The sequence below is a fragment of the Gasterosteus aculeatus genome, chromosome 3 (genome assembly GCF_964276395.1).
Source record: "Gasterosteus aculeatus chromosome 3, fGasAcu3.hap1.1, whole genome shotgun sequence".
Classification (NCBI taxonomy): domain Eukaryota; kingdom Metazoa; phylum Chordata; class Actinopteri; order Perciformes; family Gasterosteidae; genus Gasterosteus; species Gasterosteus aculeatus.
In genome coordinates this window covers 17,301,894-17,322,170 of record NC_135690.1, presented here as the reverse complement: position 1 = coordinate 17,322,170, position 20,277 = coordinate 17,301,894, and the positions used below count along the sequence as shown (strand labels likewise).

The 20,277-nt window shown below is 48.0% G+C and overlaps 2 protein-coding genes and 1 long non-coding RNA gene across 3 annotated transcripts; 2 read left to right on the top strand and 1 right to left on the bottom strand.

The window, feature by feature from the left end:
- Window positions 1–184: 184 nt before the first annotated feature.
- Window positions 185–10,388, top strand: copa (COPI coat complex subunit alpha). The gene is made up of 30 exons (XM_040170380.2): window positions 185–440; window positions 823–936; window positions 1,017–1,090; window positions 1,310–1,390; window positions 1,496–1,572; window positions 1,815–1,924; window positions 3,528–3,637; window positions 3,800–3,899; window positions 3,994–4,212; window positions 4,316–4,466; window positions 4,564–4,630; window positions 4,740–4,815; window positions 4,908–4,990; window positions 5,422–5,647; window positions 5,812–5,950; window positions 6,072–6,234; window positions 6,394–6,540; window positions 6,639–6,828; window positions 6,914–7,009; window positions 7,133–7,221; window positions 7,320–7,443; window positions 7,537–7,626; window positions 7,753–7,856; window positions 8,015–8,161; window positions 8,276–8,416; window positions 8,554–8,736; window positions 8,857–8,967; window positions 9,056–9,217; window positions 9,539–9,733; window positions 10,012–10,388. Exons 1-30 carry the CDS (start codon window positions 401–403, stop codon window positions 10,069–10,071), a joined length of 3,669 nt encoding a protein of 1,222 aa, XP_040026314.2. The 5' UTR covers window positions 185–400; the 3' UTR covers window positions 10,072–10,388.
- Window positions 8,773–11,212, bottom strand: LOC144405568 (uncharacterized). Its single transcript, XR_013467220.1, has 2 exons — window positions 10,777–11,212; window positions 8,773–9,303 (listed from the first exon to the last, which is right to left on the bottom strand). It is a non-coding gene; the product is annotated as an uncharacterized LOC144405568 (long non-coding RNA).
- Window positions 10,676–19,585, top strand: ncstn (nicastrin). The gene is made up of 17 exons (XM_040170381.2): window positions 10,676–10,872; window positions 11,573–11,674; window positions 12,069–12,192; window positions 12,450–12,571; window positions 13,198–13,343; window positions 13,870–14,017; window positions 14,129–14,247; window positions 14,603–14,755; window positions 14,845–14,949; window positions 15,075–15,152; window positions 15,599–15,768; window positions 15,845–15,947; window positions 16,187–16,285; window positions 16,620–16,707; window positions 16,875–17,038; window positions 17,344–17,556; window positions 18,423–19,585. Exons 1-17 carry the CDS (start codon window positions 10,767–10,769, stop codon window positions 18,543–18,545), a joined length of 2,163 nt encoding a protein of 720 aa, XP_040026315.2. The 5' UTR covers window positions 10,676–10,766; the 3' UTR covers window positions 18,546–19,585.
- Window positions 19,586–20,277: the final 692 nt, after the last annotated feature.

Sequence of the window (20,277 nt, the reverse complement as noted above, 5' to 3'; positions counted from 1 at the left end):
CATGGACGAAACGTCCTAAAGTGCTGTGAAGATGGCCCAAAGCTCCAGAACGGCTGGAGAAATGGACCCTGTATTTTCCTTAAAACTATAGAAGCAGACTGTAGAAATAGTCCGTGTAGATCAGCTGTAATGGCATAACCAGTCAGTTCGGTTCTATGTGTTGTGGATCTATCTGCCGCCGTCGTGGAGCTTTCTGCGTCAAATCTTCCGCGCACAACTTTATTGTTCAAAACCGGAAGACAAAGCGGGCTACGTGTCAGGAAACAGGCAGCTCGGCTGAACGGGCGACGGCGAACTAACAGCCCGAGTTCACCTTTCTGGAATATTCGAGTTATTGTTATTGTTCCCGCAGAGTTACATCGTTCCGCAACATTAAGACTGGTGTTGTTATCAAAAGACGATGTTGACAAAATTTGAAACCAAGTCGGCCCGTGTCAAAGGTAAGATCCTTCCAGCGGCGGTTAGCTTAAGCGCTAACGATAGCTCGTCGACGTTATCCCGATCAATTATTGATTATTCTTAATGCACGTTATGCCTATAAATAAGGCATTCGATTGTGTTTCTACATCACTAATTGAAATTATTTGTCATGTCTTGTGTTTAAATGTGGCTTTGTCGAAAACACAAACTAGGCTACGTGTCTCAGCTAGTTCAACTTAGCTAACTTACAGCTAACGTTAAACTTGTGCTTGTGAATAACGTCTGTGTGTGTAGACGTGGGAAATAAAGCAAGCCGTCCTTCCATTGACTATAATTATATTCATATACATGTTTTGATTGACACCGTGCGATAGTGTTGATGAACTGTTTTATATATTTCAGGCCTGAGTTTCCATCCCAAGAGGCCGTGGGTTCTGGCGAGTTTGCACAACGGAGTCATCCAGCTGTGGGACTATCGGATGTGCACACTGATCGACAAGTTTGACGAGCACGATGGTGAGACAGCGGTGTGGTCGATGAAGTCTTATTTATCACACGGATGTTTGATGTAATTCGTGTGTTTCTTTTGGCCGCAGGTCCCGTCAGAGGAATTGATTTCCACAAGCAGCAGCCCCTGTTTGTGTCCGGAGGAGATGATTACAAAATCAAGGTGAGACTGATTTGACCAAATAAGATGCATTTTGTTTGTATTTTATGCTTTCTTGAGTTATTTATTGTGAAGCGGATTCTATCAAAAGTTTAAATCAGATCTGAGAGATCTGATGTTTATTGGCATTTTGGATTAAGCATCATGTCATCCTATTACATGTAATTATTACAATATGTCAAAATGATGTACATGCTGAGTAAATATTCCTATTTTATTCAGGTGTGGAACTACAAACTGAGGCGCTGCCTCTTCACCCTCCTTGGACACCTTGACTACATCAGAACTACCTTCTTCCACCATGTGAGTTGTGTTGATACTTTAAAATACAACAGATTTTAAGGTACAGAGTGAGAAATATTCTATCTTGCTGTCCATGCAAATCTGAAATGAGTTCCATTACTGCAGGAGTACCCCTGGATTCTGAGCGCCTCAGATGATCAGACTATTCGGATCTGGAACTGGCAGTCAAGGACCTGCGTCTGGTAATACACACTTACGTTGCAGAGAAAGAGAAACACAATTTATAACATGAGTTATTGTTTAGTTATAAATATTGAAACGTTGGGCCTTTTACTTAATATCATCATCATTTCATCCAACCTACCCAACCAATTTTTCCCAAAAAAAAAAGGCATCATAGCGATTGAAGTTTTTTTTTTTTACACGCAAAGAAAAGATTTCCTGTCCTCTAATTCTGACTCCCCTTTTCCTTCCTCATCCGCAGTGTGCTGACCGGCCACAATCACTACGTGATGTGCGCCCAGTTCCACCCATCTGAGGACCTGGTGGTGTCGGCCAGTCTGGACCAGACCGTGCGAGTGTGGGATATCTCCGGTGAGCGCCTGGGGACGGCTGAGCAGTGGACAGCGGGCTGGGTTGACGGGGGGGTGGGTAGAGTGGTTTGAAGGAAACGAGGAAGGAATGGGACAGATTTAACGTCCTGTACCACCTCTTCTTCCTGTCTTACTTGTAGAGGACAAATCTCTATGGGCTGTTTGCAGAAACATCTCTCCTTCCAGGAAAGTCTGACAGGGAAAATATGTGGAATTTTTAGGGTGCCATTTCAAAACCAAGCTGTCCTGAAAGAGTTTACCGGTCAGACAGTAAAATGTAGTGGAAAAAAAGGAAAGGGGAGGTGTTTCTGTGCCTCTGCATGCTCTTAATCTATGCTTGTTTATTGTATTTCCTGCTTCCTCCTTCTCTCCTCATTAACTAAACCATTAATTGTCTTGCATCTACTCTCACTTTCTTACCTGCCAAACGCTTATGATGTGACCCATAACTCTTCTATCCTGGGGTTAAATTTGTGTCTACATTCTCTAGCAAAGAGCATGGTTTCATTAATGCATTCAGCTTTTATTATCTCCCATATCATAGCGGGGTGAAGAAATTGCACGCTTGACTCACCATGTTACATTCACGGCATCCATTTACCTCAAAGGGGAGGCTTACTTACGTTAATTATAGGAAGAACTACTTCTCCCCATCCTGTTATTTTACCATTTTTGCATTCATATAAAATGCATCAAGAAAATGAACCATAACAACTAACTAGTTTGAAAGCATTTATCTTATAAACCTTCAACCATTTGATTTTGACTCCTCCTGGCATGACATTTGCACGACTAGCTTTACTACTCAACATATAACCGTAAATATACAACAGTGTTTATATTTGTGTACTAAAAGTTTCCCAATTCTGAGCCAACTTAATTTCTAACCTATAACTCAGTTGCATTGTATTAACTGCATGTTACAGTGCAGAAACGTGCATGAGACTAAAAAACAGCTTCTCGTATTCCTGTCATCCAACGCCCCATCAGAGCACGTCTTTTACAACGCCAAGCACCACCACCACCACCCATCCACCCACATCAGCCGGGTCTGCGCACTCCCTGTGACCTCCTTATCCCATGCTCTCCCTGGAAACATCCACACCTGCACACACCCCCCCCCCCCCCCCCTTGTCATCTCTCTGGTGCTGTTGAACCATCTGTTCACCGCGTCTCTTTCATCGGCAGGAATCATTAATGCAAGCTGTGTTTTCTCATTCGTTTTTTGTCTCTGATCTCACTTGAGTCTGAAAGCTAATCTGTATCTTTCACTGCAAATCAACCAGCATTACATGATTGACTTTTCTTCTGTGTGTGTGTTTTTATTAACCAAATCAAAACCGCTTACAGACTCAAGATGTCAGGGACTGAGAGAGCAAAGCTTGTTTTGGTGTATTTTGGCTGTTTGTGTGTGTTCAGTGGTCCAACAGTTCTCCCTCCTTCTTTATGATTTAAGCTCCGCCCCTCTCCTTTTTATATTGCTTAATATTTCATTATTTTAAGCATTTGTACCTCGGTTTGTTCCTCCCCTGTATTTCGGTGGGCCTTGTGTAACGTGAACATGGCTCCTTCCTTGCACGCGATGCCCTGAATGTTGGTTCCAGGTCTGAGGAAGAAGAACCTGTCACCCGGCGCCGTGGAGACGGACGTGCGCGGCCTCTCTGGTGTCGACTTGTTCGGCGCCTCTGATGCCGTTGTTAAGCACGTCCTTGAGGTGAGCAGCCAGTTTCACATGTATGACGTCTCCAGCTGTCGTTTGACTGAATCTACCTTTAACTTTGGAAACCTTGGTGTGTCCTTTATATGAAAGTTATAAAAAATGTAGCCTCAACACTTTAGTTTGAGATTAGTGGAACTTGACTGTGTCTGTCTGCAGGGTCACGACCGGGGGGTCAACTGGGCCGCCTTCCACCCCACCATGCCGCTCATCGTGTCCGGAGCCGACGACAGGCAGGTCAAGATCTGGAGAATGAACGGTATGCGATGGAGGTCACCCACACGTTGGAGCTGAATCCCTCCTGACATTCTATGCATTTATTTATGCTTTCTGTTTTTTCTGTCACGTTCCAGAATCCAAGGCGTGGGAGCTGGATACGTGCCGCGGTCACTACAACAACGTGTCCTGTGCCGTCTTCCACCCGCGCCAGGAGCTCATCCTGTCCAACTCTGAGGACAAGAGCATCCGGGTGTGGGACATGTCCAAGAGGACCGGAGTGCAGACCTTCCGCCGGGACCACGATCGCTTCTGGGTGCTCGGTGCTCACCCGAACCTCAACCTGTTTGCTGCCGGTAGGCGACTCTGCTCGGCACTCGTACACATTTTTACCAATTCCCTTACGCGCTCTGCGTGTGACTTTGCGTTACAAGCGAAAGACGTCCGTCTGTCCTCCAGGTCACGACAGCGGCATGATCGTGTTCAAGCTGGAGCGCGAGCGTCCGGCGTACGCCGTGCACGGCAACATGCTGTACTACGTCAAGGACCGCTTCCTCCGCCAGCTGGATTTCAACAGCAGCAAGGACACGGCCGTGATGCAGCTGCGCAGGTCGGTCGGCTGCTTCTGACCCGCTTCACAGGTGTTGGTTGAAATATTTGGGTAGAAGTGGGTGAAACGTGACGTTTGATATGAATTCTTCTCCTAGTGGGTCCAAGTTCCCGGTGTTCAGCATGTCGTACAACCCCGCTGAGAACGCAGTCCTGCTCTGCACCGTAAGAATCATTCCTTTTAGAAAAAATAAAATGCAGATGTTAATCCCGGGCTGGTAGCTACAGCTGATGTTTTCCACATGTTTAATACAATGCTCTTTACCGCCTGCAGAGGGCGACCAACCTGGAGAACAGCACCTATGACCTGTACTCTATTCCCAAAGAGAGCGATTCTCAGAACCCGGATGGTAAAAAAGTTTTTCTCTACGCTTTGCTTTCATTATTTCTGTTGCTTTGAACTGTAAGTTGTTGATTGGATTGAATCCCTTTTTTTTCTCAGCACCGGAGGGGAAGAGGTCGTCTGGTCTGACGGCGGTCTGGGTGGCCAGGAACAGGTTTGCTGTCTTGGACCGGATGCACTCTGTAAGTCCTTTTTCCAGATCTAGAAAGTATAAAAAATAATTTGCAATAGAATAAAGTAATAACTTAACATGCATTTGTCTGGAATATATATATATATATATATATATATAATCTGGAAAAGTTGGGGAATTTTTAGCAAATAATTGAGGCAGACAAGGACATTTAAATTTACCTTTTGACTATTTCATTTAAAGCTTGTTTATGATTTTTACAAACCAAAGTAGCCCAATAGTAAAGATTTTTATTTTCGTATTTATTAAAATCCCACATTTAATTTTATGATTTGTATCAATATCAACTAACCATTTAAGTAATAATGATGTGCTATTATTTTAAAGATATCATTTTTTTAAATGTAGTTAATTGCTCGCTATATTTATTATTGAATATATATGCGTTGGTTATTTGTATTTTTTTTTTTGCCTTCGCAGCTGCTGATCAAGAACCTGAAGAATGAAATTGTGAAGAAGGTCCAGGTGCCGAGCTGCGAGGAAATCTTCTACGCCGGGACGGGCTCGCTGCTGCTGCGAGACGCCGACGGCGTCACGCTGTTCGACGTGCAGCAGAAACGCTCTCTGGCCACGGTGAAGATCGCCAAGGTGAAGTACGTGGTGTGGAGCGCCGACACCAGCCACGTGGCTCTGCTGGCCAAGCACGGTGGGTGGATGAGGGGATTGTTTGCGTCAAAATGTTGCACAGTGAGATTTTTTAGGCTTTAGTGAACTTACACACATTTGAATATGATGTTCAAACCTGATGTTTATTTCCAGTGATTCTTTACAAAAGATGTAAAGCATAAATCTCCTTTCTTTGTCACTCAGCCATCATGATCTGCAACCGCAAGCTGGAGAGTCTTTGCAACATTCACGAGAACATCAGAGTGAAGAGTGGAGCCTGGGACGAGAGCGGGGTCTTCATCTACACCACCTCCAACCACATCAAATACGCCCTCACCTCCGGGTAAGCGCCGCTTAGTACAGCAGAAGACAAGTCGGTTGAACGGGCTCCAGCGACGACTTCCAACACTCACCTGTAGGTTTTGCAGCCTCTAACGTGGCGCTCTCGCTGTGTTTCCCTGTAGTGATCACGGCATCATCAGGACGCTGGACCTGCCCATCTACGTGACCCGCGTGAGGGGGAGCAGCGTTTACTGCCTGGACAGGGAGTGCAGGCCGCGCGTCCTCACCATCGACCCCACAGAGTACCGCTTCAAACTGGCCCTGGTCAACCGCAAATATGATGAGGTGAGTCAAATATCGAAGCCTACGGCGCCCGCTTCTTTGCAGTATCGTACTCGACGGGCAACAACGTGGGAAGGTTTTTGTGGATTTTAATGCATCGCCTACTAAACCTATGACACATTCTGGTTCAAGACGTGACCCCTTTCATCGTTGTCGCTCCAGGTCCTGCACATGGTGCGTAACGCCAAACTGGTGGGCCAGTCCATCATTGCCTACCTGCAGAAGAAGGGCTACCCGGAGGTGGCGCTTCACTTTGTGAAAGATGAGAAGACCCGCTTCAGTCTGGCTCTGGAGTGTGGAAACATCGAGGTGAGCTGCTGCGAAATGGGATTAATAGCGATTTGAGGGGGACGGCGCTGTAGTTTGAAGTCTCCCTCCTCCTCTTGGATCGTTTTCGCACACGTCAGGTCGCTCTGGAGGCAGCCAAGGCTTTGGACGAGCGCAGCTGCTGGGAGCGTCTGGGTGAGGCAGCACTGCTGCAGGGTCACCACCAGGTCGTGGAAATGTGCTACCAGAGGACCAAGAACTTCGACAAGCTCACCTTCCTCTACCTCATCACCGGCAACCTGGCCAAGCTGCGCAAGATGATGAAGATCGGTGAGCGCTGGAGACTGAATGAACAAAGATGCGCTGGTGTCTTGTTATGTCACTGAACTTGCATCCAATACTCTTTGTTCTGTAGCGGAGATCAGGAAGGACATGAGCGGTCACTACCAGGCCGCTCTCTACCTGGGAGATGTCAGTGAGCGGGTCCGCATCCTCAAGAACTGTGGACAGAGTGAGTTTTAGTGTCATCTTCGTCTCGTATTAATTCATAACTCCCCCGTTTTGGGCCCAATCCACCTGGTGCCTGCATACCTTCGCTGCTGCGTCCAGCTCATTGTTTCCTGTGTGTTTCCAGAGTCTCTGGCCTACCTGACCGCGGCCACTCATGGGCTGAATGAAGAGGCCGAGGCGCTGAAGGAGACCTTCGACCCAGAAAAAGAGACGGTGTGCTTTAATGAAAAAAACATTCTCTGTACACGGATTGTCCATGTGGCAGGAATCCATAATCTCACTGAAACAATGGTGGGTCTTTTGTCCTGTAGGTGCCGGAGGTTGATCCCGATGCACAGCTGCTGCAGCCTTCTCCACCCATCAACCCTCTGGACACCAACTGGCCTCTGCTCACGGTGTCAAAGGGCTTCTTCGAGGGAGCCATCGCGGCAAAGGGTCCGTCCTAACTGCAAGAGTCAAAATGACATTACGTGGACATGTTGTGGCAGCTTGTTTTGCCGGAGTGAGAACCGTGTTTTTCTGCTTCAGGGAAAGCAGGTCAGATGGCTGCCGACCTGGACATGGAGGCCCCGGGGGGAGAGGGCTGGGGAGACGATGCCGAGCTTCAGCTGGATGAAGGTAAATTCATTGCCACTCAAAGCACTTTTATTTCATATTTTGAAACCGTGGCCTTAAAGTAAGCGGACTGGACTTCATTGTCTGCGCTGCACCTTTTTGTATGAAATACATTCTTCTGTCCCTCAGACGGTTTCATGGATGCCCAGGACGGATCCGGGGAAGAAGGTGGCGTGAAAGAGGAAGGAGGAGGCTGGGAGGTGGAGGAAGACCTGGACCTCCCTCCAGAGCTGGTGAGTGAAATCCCACCAATGACAAAACACCCGAGTCGGCACAGGAACCGCGTCGATAGTTTACACACGCTTTGAGATGACCGGCCACTTTTTATACTTAACGTCTCAGAAGAACGACACCGCCGTTACTTGACAGGATCTTTCTCTCCATCCGTCAGGACATATCGGGTGGTGCAGGTGGAGGAGCAGAAGACGGCTTCTTCGTCCCACCGACCAAAGGAATGAGCCCCACACAGATGTGGTGCAACAACTCCCAGCTGCCGGTGGACCACGTCCTAGCTGGCTCCTTCGAAACGGCTATGAGAGTATGTGTGTGTTTTTTTTTTTTTTATCATTGTACCTGAGCACAGACGGACGTGTTTTTTTTTTTTTTGTTCCCTCATTATTCTGACGTTCATTGTTCCCCTCGTGTCCCACAGCTGCTCCACGACCAGGTGGGAGTCGTGAGCTTCGAGCCCTACAAGTCGCTGTTCATGCAGACGCTGTCCAGGGGCCGCACCTGTTACCTGGGGCTTCCCTCGCTGCCCTGCCTGCGTGGTCAGCCGCAGAGAAACTGGAAGGTACAGCTTCTTTTTTTTTTTATCGTCGCCTCTTCATAAGAATCACAGCACGTTCTCAAAGGTGCATCCACGTGGACGTTATTCAAATGATTTAATTGACGTGTACTTTAAAGTTGATACACTGATATTGTCCGTAGGACTGCGGCGCGAAGCAGGGATTGCCCGCCGTGGGCCTGCGCCTCTCCGACCTCATCGCCCGCCTGCAGCAGTGCTACCAGCTGACCACGTCCGGGCGCTTTGAGGAAGCCGTCGAGCGCTTCAGGGTCATCCTGCTGTCGGTTCCGCTGCTGGTGGTCGATAACAAGCAGGAGATCGCGGAGGTGAGCGCCGAGCCGGCGGGGAGTTGAAACTTCAATCATGGCAAAGTAGTTTTGTTCTTTTTCCCCAAACCCTTCTGGGTGCCTACACGCCTGAATCTATAAGCGTGTGACGCGTTTCAGGCTCAGCAGCTGATCACCATCTGCAGAGAGTACATTGTGGGTCTGACCATGGAGACGGAGAGGAAGAAGTTGCCTAAAGACACCCTGGATCAGCAGAAGAGGCTGTGTGAGGTAAACGGCGTGGCGTTCATGCGTCGCCTTCGTCGACAGCGCTGCCGTTGTAGAGCGACCACCTAACGCGCCCGTGTTTCCCCTTCAGATGGCTGCTTATTTCACCCACTGTAACCTGCAGCCGGTCCACATGGTGCTGGTGCTGCGCACCGCTCTGAACCTCTTCTTCAAGCTGCGCAACTTCAAGACGGCCGCTAGTTTCGCTCGGCGCCTCCTCGAGCTGGGGCCGAAGCCGGATGTGGCGCAGCAGGTCGGTTCGGCGACATCCGCGGCTTCATTTTGTGATTTCCAGTTTGACGATGTCTGGATGTTGTCTTTTTGTAGGCAATTGGTTCCCTTGTAGGGGGCAAAAAAGACAACCAGGGTTTTAAATGGATTTTGTATTATTGCAGGAAATAATCTTAACATTTGCACATTTAAAGTTTTTGTTCAGCGAGATGAACGTCCCCACATCTTAACACCACTTTCAGGATTATATTTTAAAATCCTAAATGCAATCGGTCGGATTAAGTACTCTGGCGTCTTCTCATCTCTTACACGTCATCCTGCTAAATGTCTCCCCACCATTCAGACTCGCAAGATTTTGGCGGCCTGTGAGAAGACCCTGACCGACGCCCACCAGCTGAACTACGACCCCCACAACCCATTCGACCTGTGCGCCGCCTCTTTCGTCCCCCTGTACCGCGGACGTCCCGTTGAGAAGTGCCCCCTGTCGGGGGCCTGCTACTGCCCGACGTACAAAGGGCAGATCTGCAGGGTCACACAGGTACGTCGGGACTCGGGCGTCCGTTCACATTAACAACGATGACAATGGGTTGCAACGATGTTCTATTTTATAAAACCAAACATTTGAGACTAAAAGGGTCATGAAAGCGATGGAAAATAATGTCAATGGTAGTGAATGTTGCTGAGTTAATGATGTTCCTTTTTAAATATGCAAAATAGTATCTGTCACTTTCCCTAAAAATAGAGCTTAGTGAAGAATTACTGTTTTAAAATATAATTTCCCCTGTAACCTTTTAATTTCCCGTTTTTATCTTCTAGGCGACTGAAATCGGCAAGGATGTGATCGGCCTGCGTGTGAGTCCACTTCAGTTCCGTTAGGAGGAGACCGTGAAGAAAAGACAAACTCATCCACACTAACGGGAGAAATAATACTGATATCTACACGGGAAATAAAAGCAGAGATGTGCGTTTGCTCACAGTGATGTAAAACCTTTTAACTATCATATCCTCTTATCTTATTCCACGCGCCACCTTTTCTGCTAAATGCTCCGACTTGTATGAGCTGCTGTGTGTATCTCTGTGCTGTGGCTTTAAACTTACCTGTTTTCTCTTTACTGTCGTGGATGAGATTAATAATTAAGTGAGCAGCAATGCTCTGTGTATCGAGGCAAAATGAAAATAAATAAATAAATAAAGGATCTGGAGCGTTTGTGCTTTGTATGGTTGTGGTATCTGGCCACAGCTTTGTGGACCGTGACGGTGGTGGGTTTTATGGCATGTGTATAAATGCATATTATCCAAAGATCACCACAGAGCTGAGTCATGAAAGTAACGACAGCACAGAGGTGAAGGCCTCTACTTGACATTTAAATTCCAACAAGTCAAGTGTTTGAAGACATGGATTCATTATTAAAGCTGATAATTATTTTAAATAAATGTACATTATCACAGCCGTTACATCGAAAGATTTACAAGTGTGTGTGTGTATATTTATATATATGATGGGCTGCCATTTTGAATGAGTCCGTCTCCTCGGGGGAGCGGAACCAAAGAGCGGAACCCGGACGCTTTCCATGTACGCACCTCCTGTTTGTGTTCCTCTGCTTTCACAAACCAGGAAGATGGATTCGCCATCGATCAGATGTTCGTTTCACCTGCTTGTTTGTTGGCTCTTCGTCGGTAAGTCGCGGTCAAACGGTCCCCCGCCTCCGTGCGCGCGGATCCGTTCGTCCGCCGAGTGCGTTTGCGCGTGAGTGCGGTTAGCTCGGTGGACGTCTTTGTTGTGGGAGCTAGCCGGATGCTAAGCTAGCGAGCTGTTAGCCGGGAGCTGCCCCGTCGGTCTCACACAAGTTTTACGCGGAGCTTCGCTCGTACACGTTCCCCGCCGGTCAGAAATAACTCTGCTGCTGGTTTTTATTGTATAGTGAGTCTTTCCCGACTCTTCGCTCCGGCTGTCTCGGATTTGTTTCCGCCCGGTTCACTCGTGATTCGCCGATGACGCCGCCCGATGCTCCCGGCGATCGAACGCTCGACCGCCGCGCCAGATTACAGCGACGCTTTCGCCGTTTAGTGCTGAACGGGCTTTTCGCGAAGCAGTTAAAGCTCAAACTGACTTGTTTTACAATCTTCAGGGTGCCCAGGTAAATTCGGCACGCAGGTGATCGACCTAAACAAATCACCCTTTATTAAAACTTTAAAAAAAAGAGTGCCAGCAAAGTGAATCTAAATATCTGTCTGACTTGTAGAGGAAACGTCATCCGCTCACGTGTGTCCATACGCAAGCCTTCAGTCATGTGACTTACATCTGAGCTTTTATGAATCATTTTGACCCACTCTGCTTTGCCTCGGTGTGATGCTGAAGTGCTTCTTCCCCCTGCAGGTGTCGGCTGTAGTTCCGTGGAAAAGAAGATTTATGTGCATCTCAATTACACTTTGCCGTGTGTGCGGCTGCTGAATGCAACCCATCAAATAGGCTGCCAGTGTGAGTAAAGCGATGGAATAAAGTGATACTTTTGTGCTTTTCCCCAGAACCCAGCGTGCATCCGGGGAGTTAAACAGATGTGCTCGCTCTTTGGCTCGTAGTAAAATGCTTACTTCTCTTTTTTTCAAATCATTTTCTGTGCGGTTGCTCCAGACCGAAACCAACAAATGAATTCTATGGTTTTGAGATTCAGTCTCCCTTTGATTTTTAAAAGAGAAGCCAGCCAATTGTCTCTGATTAATATGTGACTTAATATGTGAATCTTATGCTGTAATGTCATACTGCAAAAAACCTTTCCCGTAATGTGAAATCGGCCTGCTGGACTCATCTGGGTCAGAGAATCTTGTATCTCATCACTGATGCTGGAGCTCCACTTGTCACCCTCTGATTTTAGCCCATTTGTCGGGTAATGTGGGCGTCCTGCACGTGCTGGAGTCAGAAGAAAACCTGGACTGGGTCCTGCGTTCTGGTCTCAACCCTCCTTACCTGGTGATCCTGGACTCGCCGCTCTTTACCAGGTACAGTTGACGCGTGACGCCCTGTAATGAGACAAACGTCGGTGGTGTACTTCAATATACTTGTTCTCAACGACGATACATAGATTAAACTATAGTGAAAGTACGTGTTCTAAGTTCAATAAGGTCAAAGCACTCAGTTTCAAATATGAAATTCCTTTTTTCTCTTAGTGAAGCGTTGTTAGGATAAATTGTGACATCATCGTGCAGGACGTTTTAAACCTGTGTTTGTACCCGTGTCGTCTCCACCGCCCCGCCAGGTCCATCATGATGAAGCTGAAGAACGGCTCCAGCAGAGTGGCGGGCGTCGCTGTTGTGGCGCCGAGCACCAACCCGCCCGATGGCGTCTCCCCGCACACCAACTGTCCCAACGAGAACACAGGTTCGCCCGCTGACACTTGACACTTTGAAGTTTGCGATTTAATACCCCGTTGTCCAGTGCTGTATACAGTGGGTTGAAATGGGGTTTGCAAAGTGAAATATCGGATCTAATGTCAAATGTTTGTCAGAGGTTGTATTTTGTCCATCAGTTTGACTGACAGCTACTTTACCCACGAGCTTCAGCCACCGCTGCGATGGAGAATAAGTCAGTCACATCTGTGGCGCGTTCAAAAGGCCGTCTCTCCTTATTTCTAAACAAAACCCGTCGCCACAGCTGCTAGAATACAAAACGGTTCATTTAAGCTGCTTTTTCTTCCTGTTATTTTTCGCGCATTTAAAGAATTTTAAGCTGGCACATTTAATATTTCACGGTGAAATGCACTTGCTAAAGTTTATGTGCAGAACGGAATCAGATGTTTTTCTAATTCAGTTGATCCACCCGTCTGATATTCATGCTCCTGGTACCAATTGTTTTATGGACAAAGTTCCTTTTACTCCCAGAACCGTTTTTTTGTGGATGTGTAGACGCCGACCAAAGATGCTGGAATGAATAAATTCCTTTTAAAAGTCAGTCCTCTCTTCACGAGGACCTGCTTTGGTATCAAAGCATGTGTATTTTCCCCTCAGGCGTGTACACGGAGAAATACGACCCCGCCTTGGCCCACTGTAACGTGACGGTGTGGAACCCTTTGGGAAGCGGCTTGTCGTACGAGGAGTTCGACTTCCCCATCTTCTCTCTGAAAGATGACAACGACACCAAAGTCATACGACAGGTAACGAGACGGTGGAAAAGCTGAAGAAAAAACGTGCAGTTCCAACAAATCCAATGTAAAGGGCTCCCTGTAGTGGTTCAGATCTGACGTTACGTCAATAAAGTTCAAGCAGCACATAAGATCTTCTTTGGGGAGTCAACACGTTTGTTGGGTTTTCTTATATTATATAAAACCCTTATATACTAAGAGTACACTCTGGTGCAAGCGTCTCGTCTCGGTGATTTCTTTTGGATCCTGAAAACATTGTAATGACTTTTCATCACGAGGCAGAATTCGTGCTGCAGTTTATTTCCATGATTTCTACGGTTCCTCCCGTCTCAGATGCGGTGGCCACACGAGGGAAACTGGCTATGAGGTTTAGAGGAATAAATTGAGCTCTAAAACATTGCTGTGTGTCTATCCTGCACGTTTGCCCCCTGAGCACATGTTCCAACCTGTTGCACGGGATCGCACACTAAACAAGTCCGGTATCATTTGTAAGACAGCAGAACCGGTTCCTTACGCGCGTGCTTCTCCCTGTTGGCAGTGCTACATGGACCATAACCGCGCCGTGAACGGCAGCGCCCCTCAGCACCCGCTGTGCGCCATGCAGCTCCTCTCCCACATGTCCGCCGTCACCGACACGGCCACCTGCATGAGGAGGAGCGACCTCAGCGCCTTCAGCCTCAGCCCAGGTATTCTTCGACCTGCAACCGCTGCATGAAAATATCCAGCAATCCTGTTTCTAGACCGATCCGCACCGAACGGCGTACTCTTCTTCTTCTTCTTCTTCTGCGTCTCCTCAGGTCTCGACACGGTTTGCGACCCGTTGGCTGACTTCAACGTTTGGGCCTCCACCAGGCCTCTGAACAACACCGCCAAGGGGCACAAGGAGGGCGAGAGCGTGGTCGTAGCGGCGGCCAGGGTGAGCCACTGACCTTTTTAGACCCACGTTTGTTGGTTAGCTGGTTAGCTGTTCGTGGACGTCGTTAACATTTCTACAGCCGCCGTCTGCAGTGATCTCCCTCTGTCCAAAAGCCTCCAGGCGTAAAGACGCACGTGACGTAGCACCAAGAACAGAATAGTCAAGTCAGAATAGTCAAGTGAGAAATAGTCAAGAACAGAAGCCATGAATGGGAGTAATGAGACGCTGGCAGAGGCATTTATGACTTCCTCATCCTCGTCGTTTGAGGTCAAAGAATAAAATATTTAAAAAACGGGTCATTGCAAATTGACCCGAGCTTTTTACCCAAACCAGCCGTCTCCTGTCCTCCCTGCAGCTGGACAGCAGGTCCTTCTTCTTCGACGTCGCTCCCGGGGCGGAGAGCAGCGTCTCCGGGTTCGTCGCTCTGCTGGCGGCGGCGCACGCTCTCCGCAGCGTCACCCAGGAGGCTCCGCCCCCACGCAACATCCTCTACGCCTTCTTCCAGGGGGTCGGTAATGGACGCTTGGCGGCGGGCGGGTGGAATTCGGCGTGGCGACCGGCCTCACGTGTGGTTGTGCTCTTTCGTTCGGCCCCCAGGAGACCTTCGACTACATCGGCAGTTCGCGGATGGTGTACGACATGGAGAAGAAGCATTTCGTCGTGGACCTGGACAACATCCACTCGCTGCTGGAGATCGGACAGGTTTGTGTACTCTCCTCTTCCGTGAGCATCGACCTGCTCCAGTGAAAGTACACTATATGTGTGTGGGATTAGTACCTGAAATGAACAATTACGCAACAATCAGTCGTTGAATTTGTTCACCACAGGTTGGACTGCGGGGGAACTCCTCGCTGTGGCTTCACTCGGACCCCGTGTCCAGGAAGAACAGCAGTGTGGACGGAGAGGTCTGTGTACTTGTCAGCATCACGGGACGTGTACAAATATCATTCAAATTGAGACTGTAATGAACCAGAGGTGTGACAGCAGCACTGTACACATCATGTGCACACAATGAGATGCAACTAAGCACATTGCAAGCATGCACTGTAAATAAAGACGTTAAAATAAGGTGCTGTATTCCACATATAGTTAACAGTAGTGTACAGTTGAATCCTACATTTAGTAATACCATAGCTGAACAGTTAGTATAATATAGTATTGAAAGTGTAATAGTGTTTCTATTAAAATCCTGAAACAATAAAAGCTGTGTGTGTGTGTGTGTGTGTGTGTGTGTGTGTGTGTGTGTGTGTGTGTGTGTGTGTGTGTGTGTGTGTGTGTGTGTGTGTGTGTGTGTGCATATATAAAAGTGTACAGTTGAGTCCTACATTTAGTGTGTTGTATAATCGTGCAGGTGAAGAAGCTCCTGGAAAGCCTCCGGGCCGGCGCCGCGGGTCTGAACGTCTCGCTGGCGGAGCCGTCTTTCTCGCAGCCCCTCCCGCCCTCCTCCTTCCAGCGCTTCCTGCGCGCTCGCCCAATCCCGGGCGTCGTTATCCAGGATCACCAGTCGTCTTTCACCAACAGGTGATTGGCCGCCGCCGCGCCGGACGCAGTGGAGTTGCGGCGATGGGATCTGGGATGTTAATTTGTTTTTGTGCAGGTTCTACGAGAGCATGTACGATAACGCCGGGTACCTGGACATCTCTTACCCACCCGACCTGACGCCGGAGCAGCAGCTCCAGTTCGTCACCGACACCGCCACGGTAACGCCCACCAATCATTCCACCATAACTGCCGTATTACGTTACAGGTTCCCAGGTGTGTAACCGAAGCCTCTTGCCGGTTCTTGCCGTCTGTCCTCAGTGGGGGCGAGTCCAAACTCGTCGGGCAATATTTTAAGCTGTCAGGATGTTGCCGTCTCATTTTGCCCGTGAGAACTTCCCCCTCCGATGTTGTTGTTTCTAAGTGGGGCGTTTCCTGTGCTCCTCTTGATGCACCTCAGGCTCTGACGGAGGTGGCCACCGTGGTCGCCCGCTCCCTGTACGCGCAGGCGGGAGGAGATCAGGCCCGGCTCAGCAGCATCAACGCCGACCCTCAGATGGTACGTTGTGTTTGTCCAGATCTCATCGACAAGTTCTCTGTTTCTACGCGTCTGTCCTTTGTCGACACCTGGATCGTACGAGCTTTATAAATCCATAAATCCAAAGTCCACGTCTAGTAAACCGTAAAATTGGTGTTTTCATATCGTGATCAAAGTTGAAGTAAAGTATTACTTTATTCATTAGTTTCTAAATTGATGCCGGAAATGCAGATTATCTTCTGATTTTAAATAGTTAGTGTTTTTTTCCTGAGCTTTTCTGGATTCATTTCTTGGCAAAGACGCACGTTTCCTGCTGCTTGTTTGTGACCGACCCGGTTTGACTGTTTTCCCTCAGGTGACCCAGATGCTGTACGGATTCCTTGTTCGGTCCAATAACTCCTGGTTCCAGCAGCTCGTCCCCTCTAACCTCATGAGCTTCCTGGGTGCGTTGACACACAAGTTTATTCATTATTGAACGCTTTTATTTTGAAGCAGACGGAGCAGAGGAGAACGTAAATGAGCTGTGTTGAACCCGTCCAGAGGTGACACCACAGCTGGCTCCATTGTTTCCAGGCGGGAGGCTTAATGTCTTCTGTCCTCCGTCCATCAGCCGACAGGCCCACCAACCTCTACGTCGGCGTGTTGAATCAACACAGCGAACTGACCATGCTGGTCCAGCACCTGCTGGCTAACCTGACCGGTACCACCGTTAACATCACGCAGGAGAACTGCAACTACCAGAGGGAGGACGAGCAGGACAAGGCGAACAAACACGTGAGACCTTCTGTTTTTATTCTAGGACAAATGATTAAAAATAAATCAACTGTATTACAAAAGGTCGAGATGTGTGTCTCAGATCAGGCTGCAACTAACTAGACAATACTAAAGAAGAAAAAATTCAAATGAATAAACTGAATTTGTTGTTAGAAACAGAAGCAGCATGACTTCTGTCTGTCAGTCACCAGAACGCTTGCAGGTTTTCTCCCTTCAGGCACATCACACATTCTACTGGGCGCCTTTTGACTGCTGCTTCAATAAGGGAATACCGATGCACTAACTTCCCCCTCTGGCCGCCGCAGATGTTCTTCTACGTGTGGGTTCAAGGAGCGGCGCCTCCCAACGCCACGGAGAGGGAGGGGTTCTGCACGCGCTCCACGGTCCGCCTCACCTCAGCGCTGTCGCCGGCCTTCGACCTGCAGGAGTACACCTCCAAAGATTACTCCACGTGGACCGAGTCCCGCTGGAAGTCCATCAGTGGACGCATATTCCTGGTGGCGGGCCACGAACTGGAGGTAAACCGGCGCTCCCACGTGGGGGTTGATAAATAGTGCGATGGTTGGCTTGTGACCTGATCGAATTGGTTATTAAAGCGCCGTCCTCCCAGGTTATAACGCTGACCGTAGCAGCGACGCAGCGAGGAGGTTTTGCTCATTTGAACAGTATATGAAAATCTGCTGGCTGGGGCGTGGTTGAGGGGATCCGCCCCCCCCCGAGGAAGACAAAATGCCCACCAGGGGTTCTGTGGAATCGTCTTTCTTGGGCCGACGAGTGCCGTTTGAAATTAAACGCTCTTTAATGCAGGGATTTCCAAATGCACATGATCTTTCTCGGATATAATCCATGTTGCTTATCGTTGGGCTTCTTGCGTGTACGCGGGGTTTCCAGACGGGCAGCAATGAGCTCCGGCAAAAACCACAAAGCCGACTTAACGCTGACGGCTCCGATGCGGCTCACGTCCCGGACAAGTTCATTTCAACATCCGGCTGGAATGAACGAAACCGTACACCTTTTATCTCCGTCACGCCGCCATTCAAAGCCGCGACGTGCGGCTCTTGTTTCAGAGCGCAGGTCTGAAAACCGGTGCGTTCGAAGGTGCCTTCAGCGCGGTTCAGATGTGGAGCCGCTAAATATCTTTACCTGCGGGAGAGCTGCAGCCAATGCGGTCTGGGGGGAGGGAAAACCAGAGGGGAGGTTCCTTCTCCTCAAACCGATTTGGGACTTCTCACGTAGAGTTGAGCGTAGCTGCGGGCATCGGCGTCTGCCACCAGGGGGCGCCATAGTCCCCTCTGTTAAAACGTTTACACCAACCACGTAAGGAAGGAGCGCGCGTAGTGTGAGCGGGTCGTCTTTGTTCATCTGAACCTTTCTCTCCCCCCAGATGTTGACGCTGGGCGTGGGGCTCGGCGTGCTGATAACGTCGCTGCTGCTGACGTACGCCATGAGCGCGAAGGCCGACATCCTCTTCAGCTCGGGGAGGGAGCCCGTCAACGCCACCTACTAATCCAGAGCGCGGCGGCGCGGGCCAAGACCACTACTGCTCCTACTACTACTACTACTATCCCAACCAGACATGGACAGACAAGCCGCGAGTAGGTACACCGGTTAGACACAGCAGCAGAGGTTTATTATTGTTATTGTTATTGTTTTTAAGAAGACGACCACTCCATGTTTATGGACTCCCATCGGTGAGGCGTGACACGGGAACCGGACTCAAAACGCTGGTCAGGCCGCGTCAGTGGAAGAGATGTTTATATTTCTTTTGTTCGTCCTCTCTTACTATCGTCAAAGAATGTTTTTGATTGCGGTGCCACGGGATAGGCACCCAACATCAGCATCCGTTATGAACATGTAAATGAGACTGTGAGTGTGAGATCAACTGTGTGCGTTTGTGTCTGAGCTTTGTATGAGGATTGCTGTGGTATGTGGAACGCTGCTGCGGCTGTCGTCCCGCTCGATGGAGTTAACTTATCAAGCCGCTCTGAGAAGGAAAAAAAACAAACAAAAAAAACACTTTTCAGTTGGTGAACAATTAGTTAAATTTATGCTTTTGCAAAATCTGAACACGTGAAGTATTTTGATAAGCTTTAGTGTTCTGGGATGTTGACAACAGTCCTGAATATTTATATTTTTCACTCGCAGTGCGCACACAACTGCACGTGCATGTAGTGGCTGAGCCGCTGCGATGTCACGTGTGGTGATAATTGTGTGTGCGAGGGGAGGAATTCCCCCGAGGAGCCTCGGCGTGGCAGACAAACACTTTATTCCATATCGACCAGCTGCTTAAAGGAACCGTCAAATCCAGTCCAAAAATCCCGTGTTTTGCCACAGAAAAAGGCGCTGGTACTGTGGCTGTGCGCTAAAAAACTTTTTTTTTTTTTTTTTTCAAAGGGTTCGTTTCTATGGTGACTTTTAGTTTAAAAAGTGCATTTTAATTGTGTCGACACTCACAAAAGGTTTTGAGTTCTGTTGTAATTTTAGTGGCTGGAATCGAAGACCAGTTGTGATGCCTTGATGAAGAAATAAACATTGCTTCAATTTCCAGTTTTTCTTTCATTGTCGACAAGATCTTCCTGGTCCAGAAAACACGAACATCAGCACTCAGAAAACAAAACATTTACATTTTTAACATTTAACAAATACTGTGGCCTCAGATTACCATTTTATTTCTGTGCTTACACATTAAAAATTCATCCGTGTTTACTTACCAAAGCACCTAAGGAGTGATGTCATTGTTCTTTGAGAATTATTCCAGGGTTTGTAATGAAGTGCTACAGAATAATATGGATGAGATAAATACTTTTATTTATTTGAATTAGTTTGTTTTTTTTTAGTTCCACACACATTTGACCTTCTTTGTCACTTAAGTACAGCTGCTAGAGTGAGAAATCCCAGTTGTGTCTCTTTAGATACGTGACACTGGTTCTCCGCCGTTTGACCTTTTGACCCCTTCAACAAAGTAAGTCAATGAGTTGTGAGCAGCTAATTAGACATCTAGAGAAGTAAGCTTAGATCTAAAGAAACATCTAAAGAACTCTGTAGAACTTATATTTTAGTCATCTTGTGACTGCTTGCATCTTTAAAATAATTTTATGCTATTTTCATATTTTAACCTGCAGGTTTGTTCCTGCAGTGATAAAACAACCAGATGATAAAATTCAATAATCATGTCAGGTACATTTTATTTATTTTTATTTTCCAAAGAAATGGCAAAATTGGAATTCCAACATGAGGAA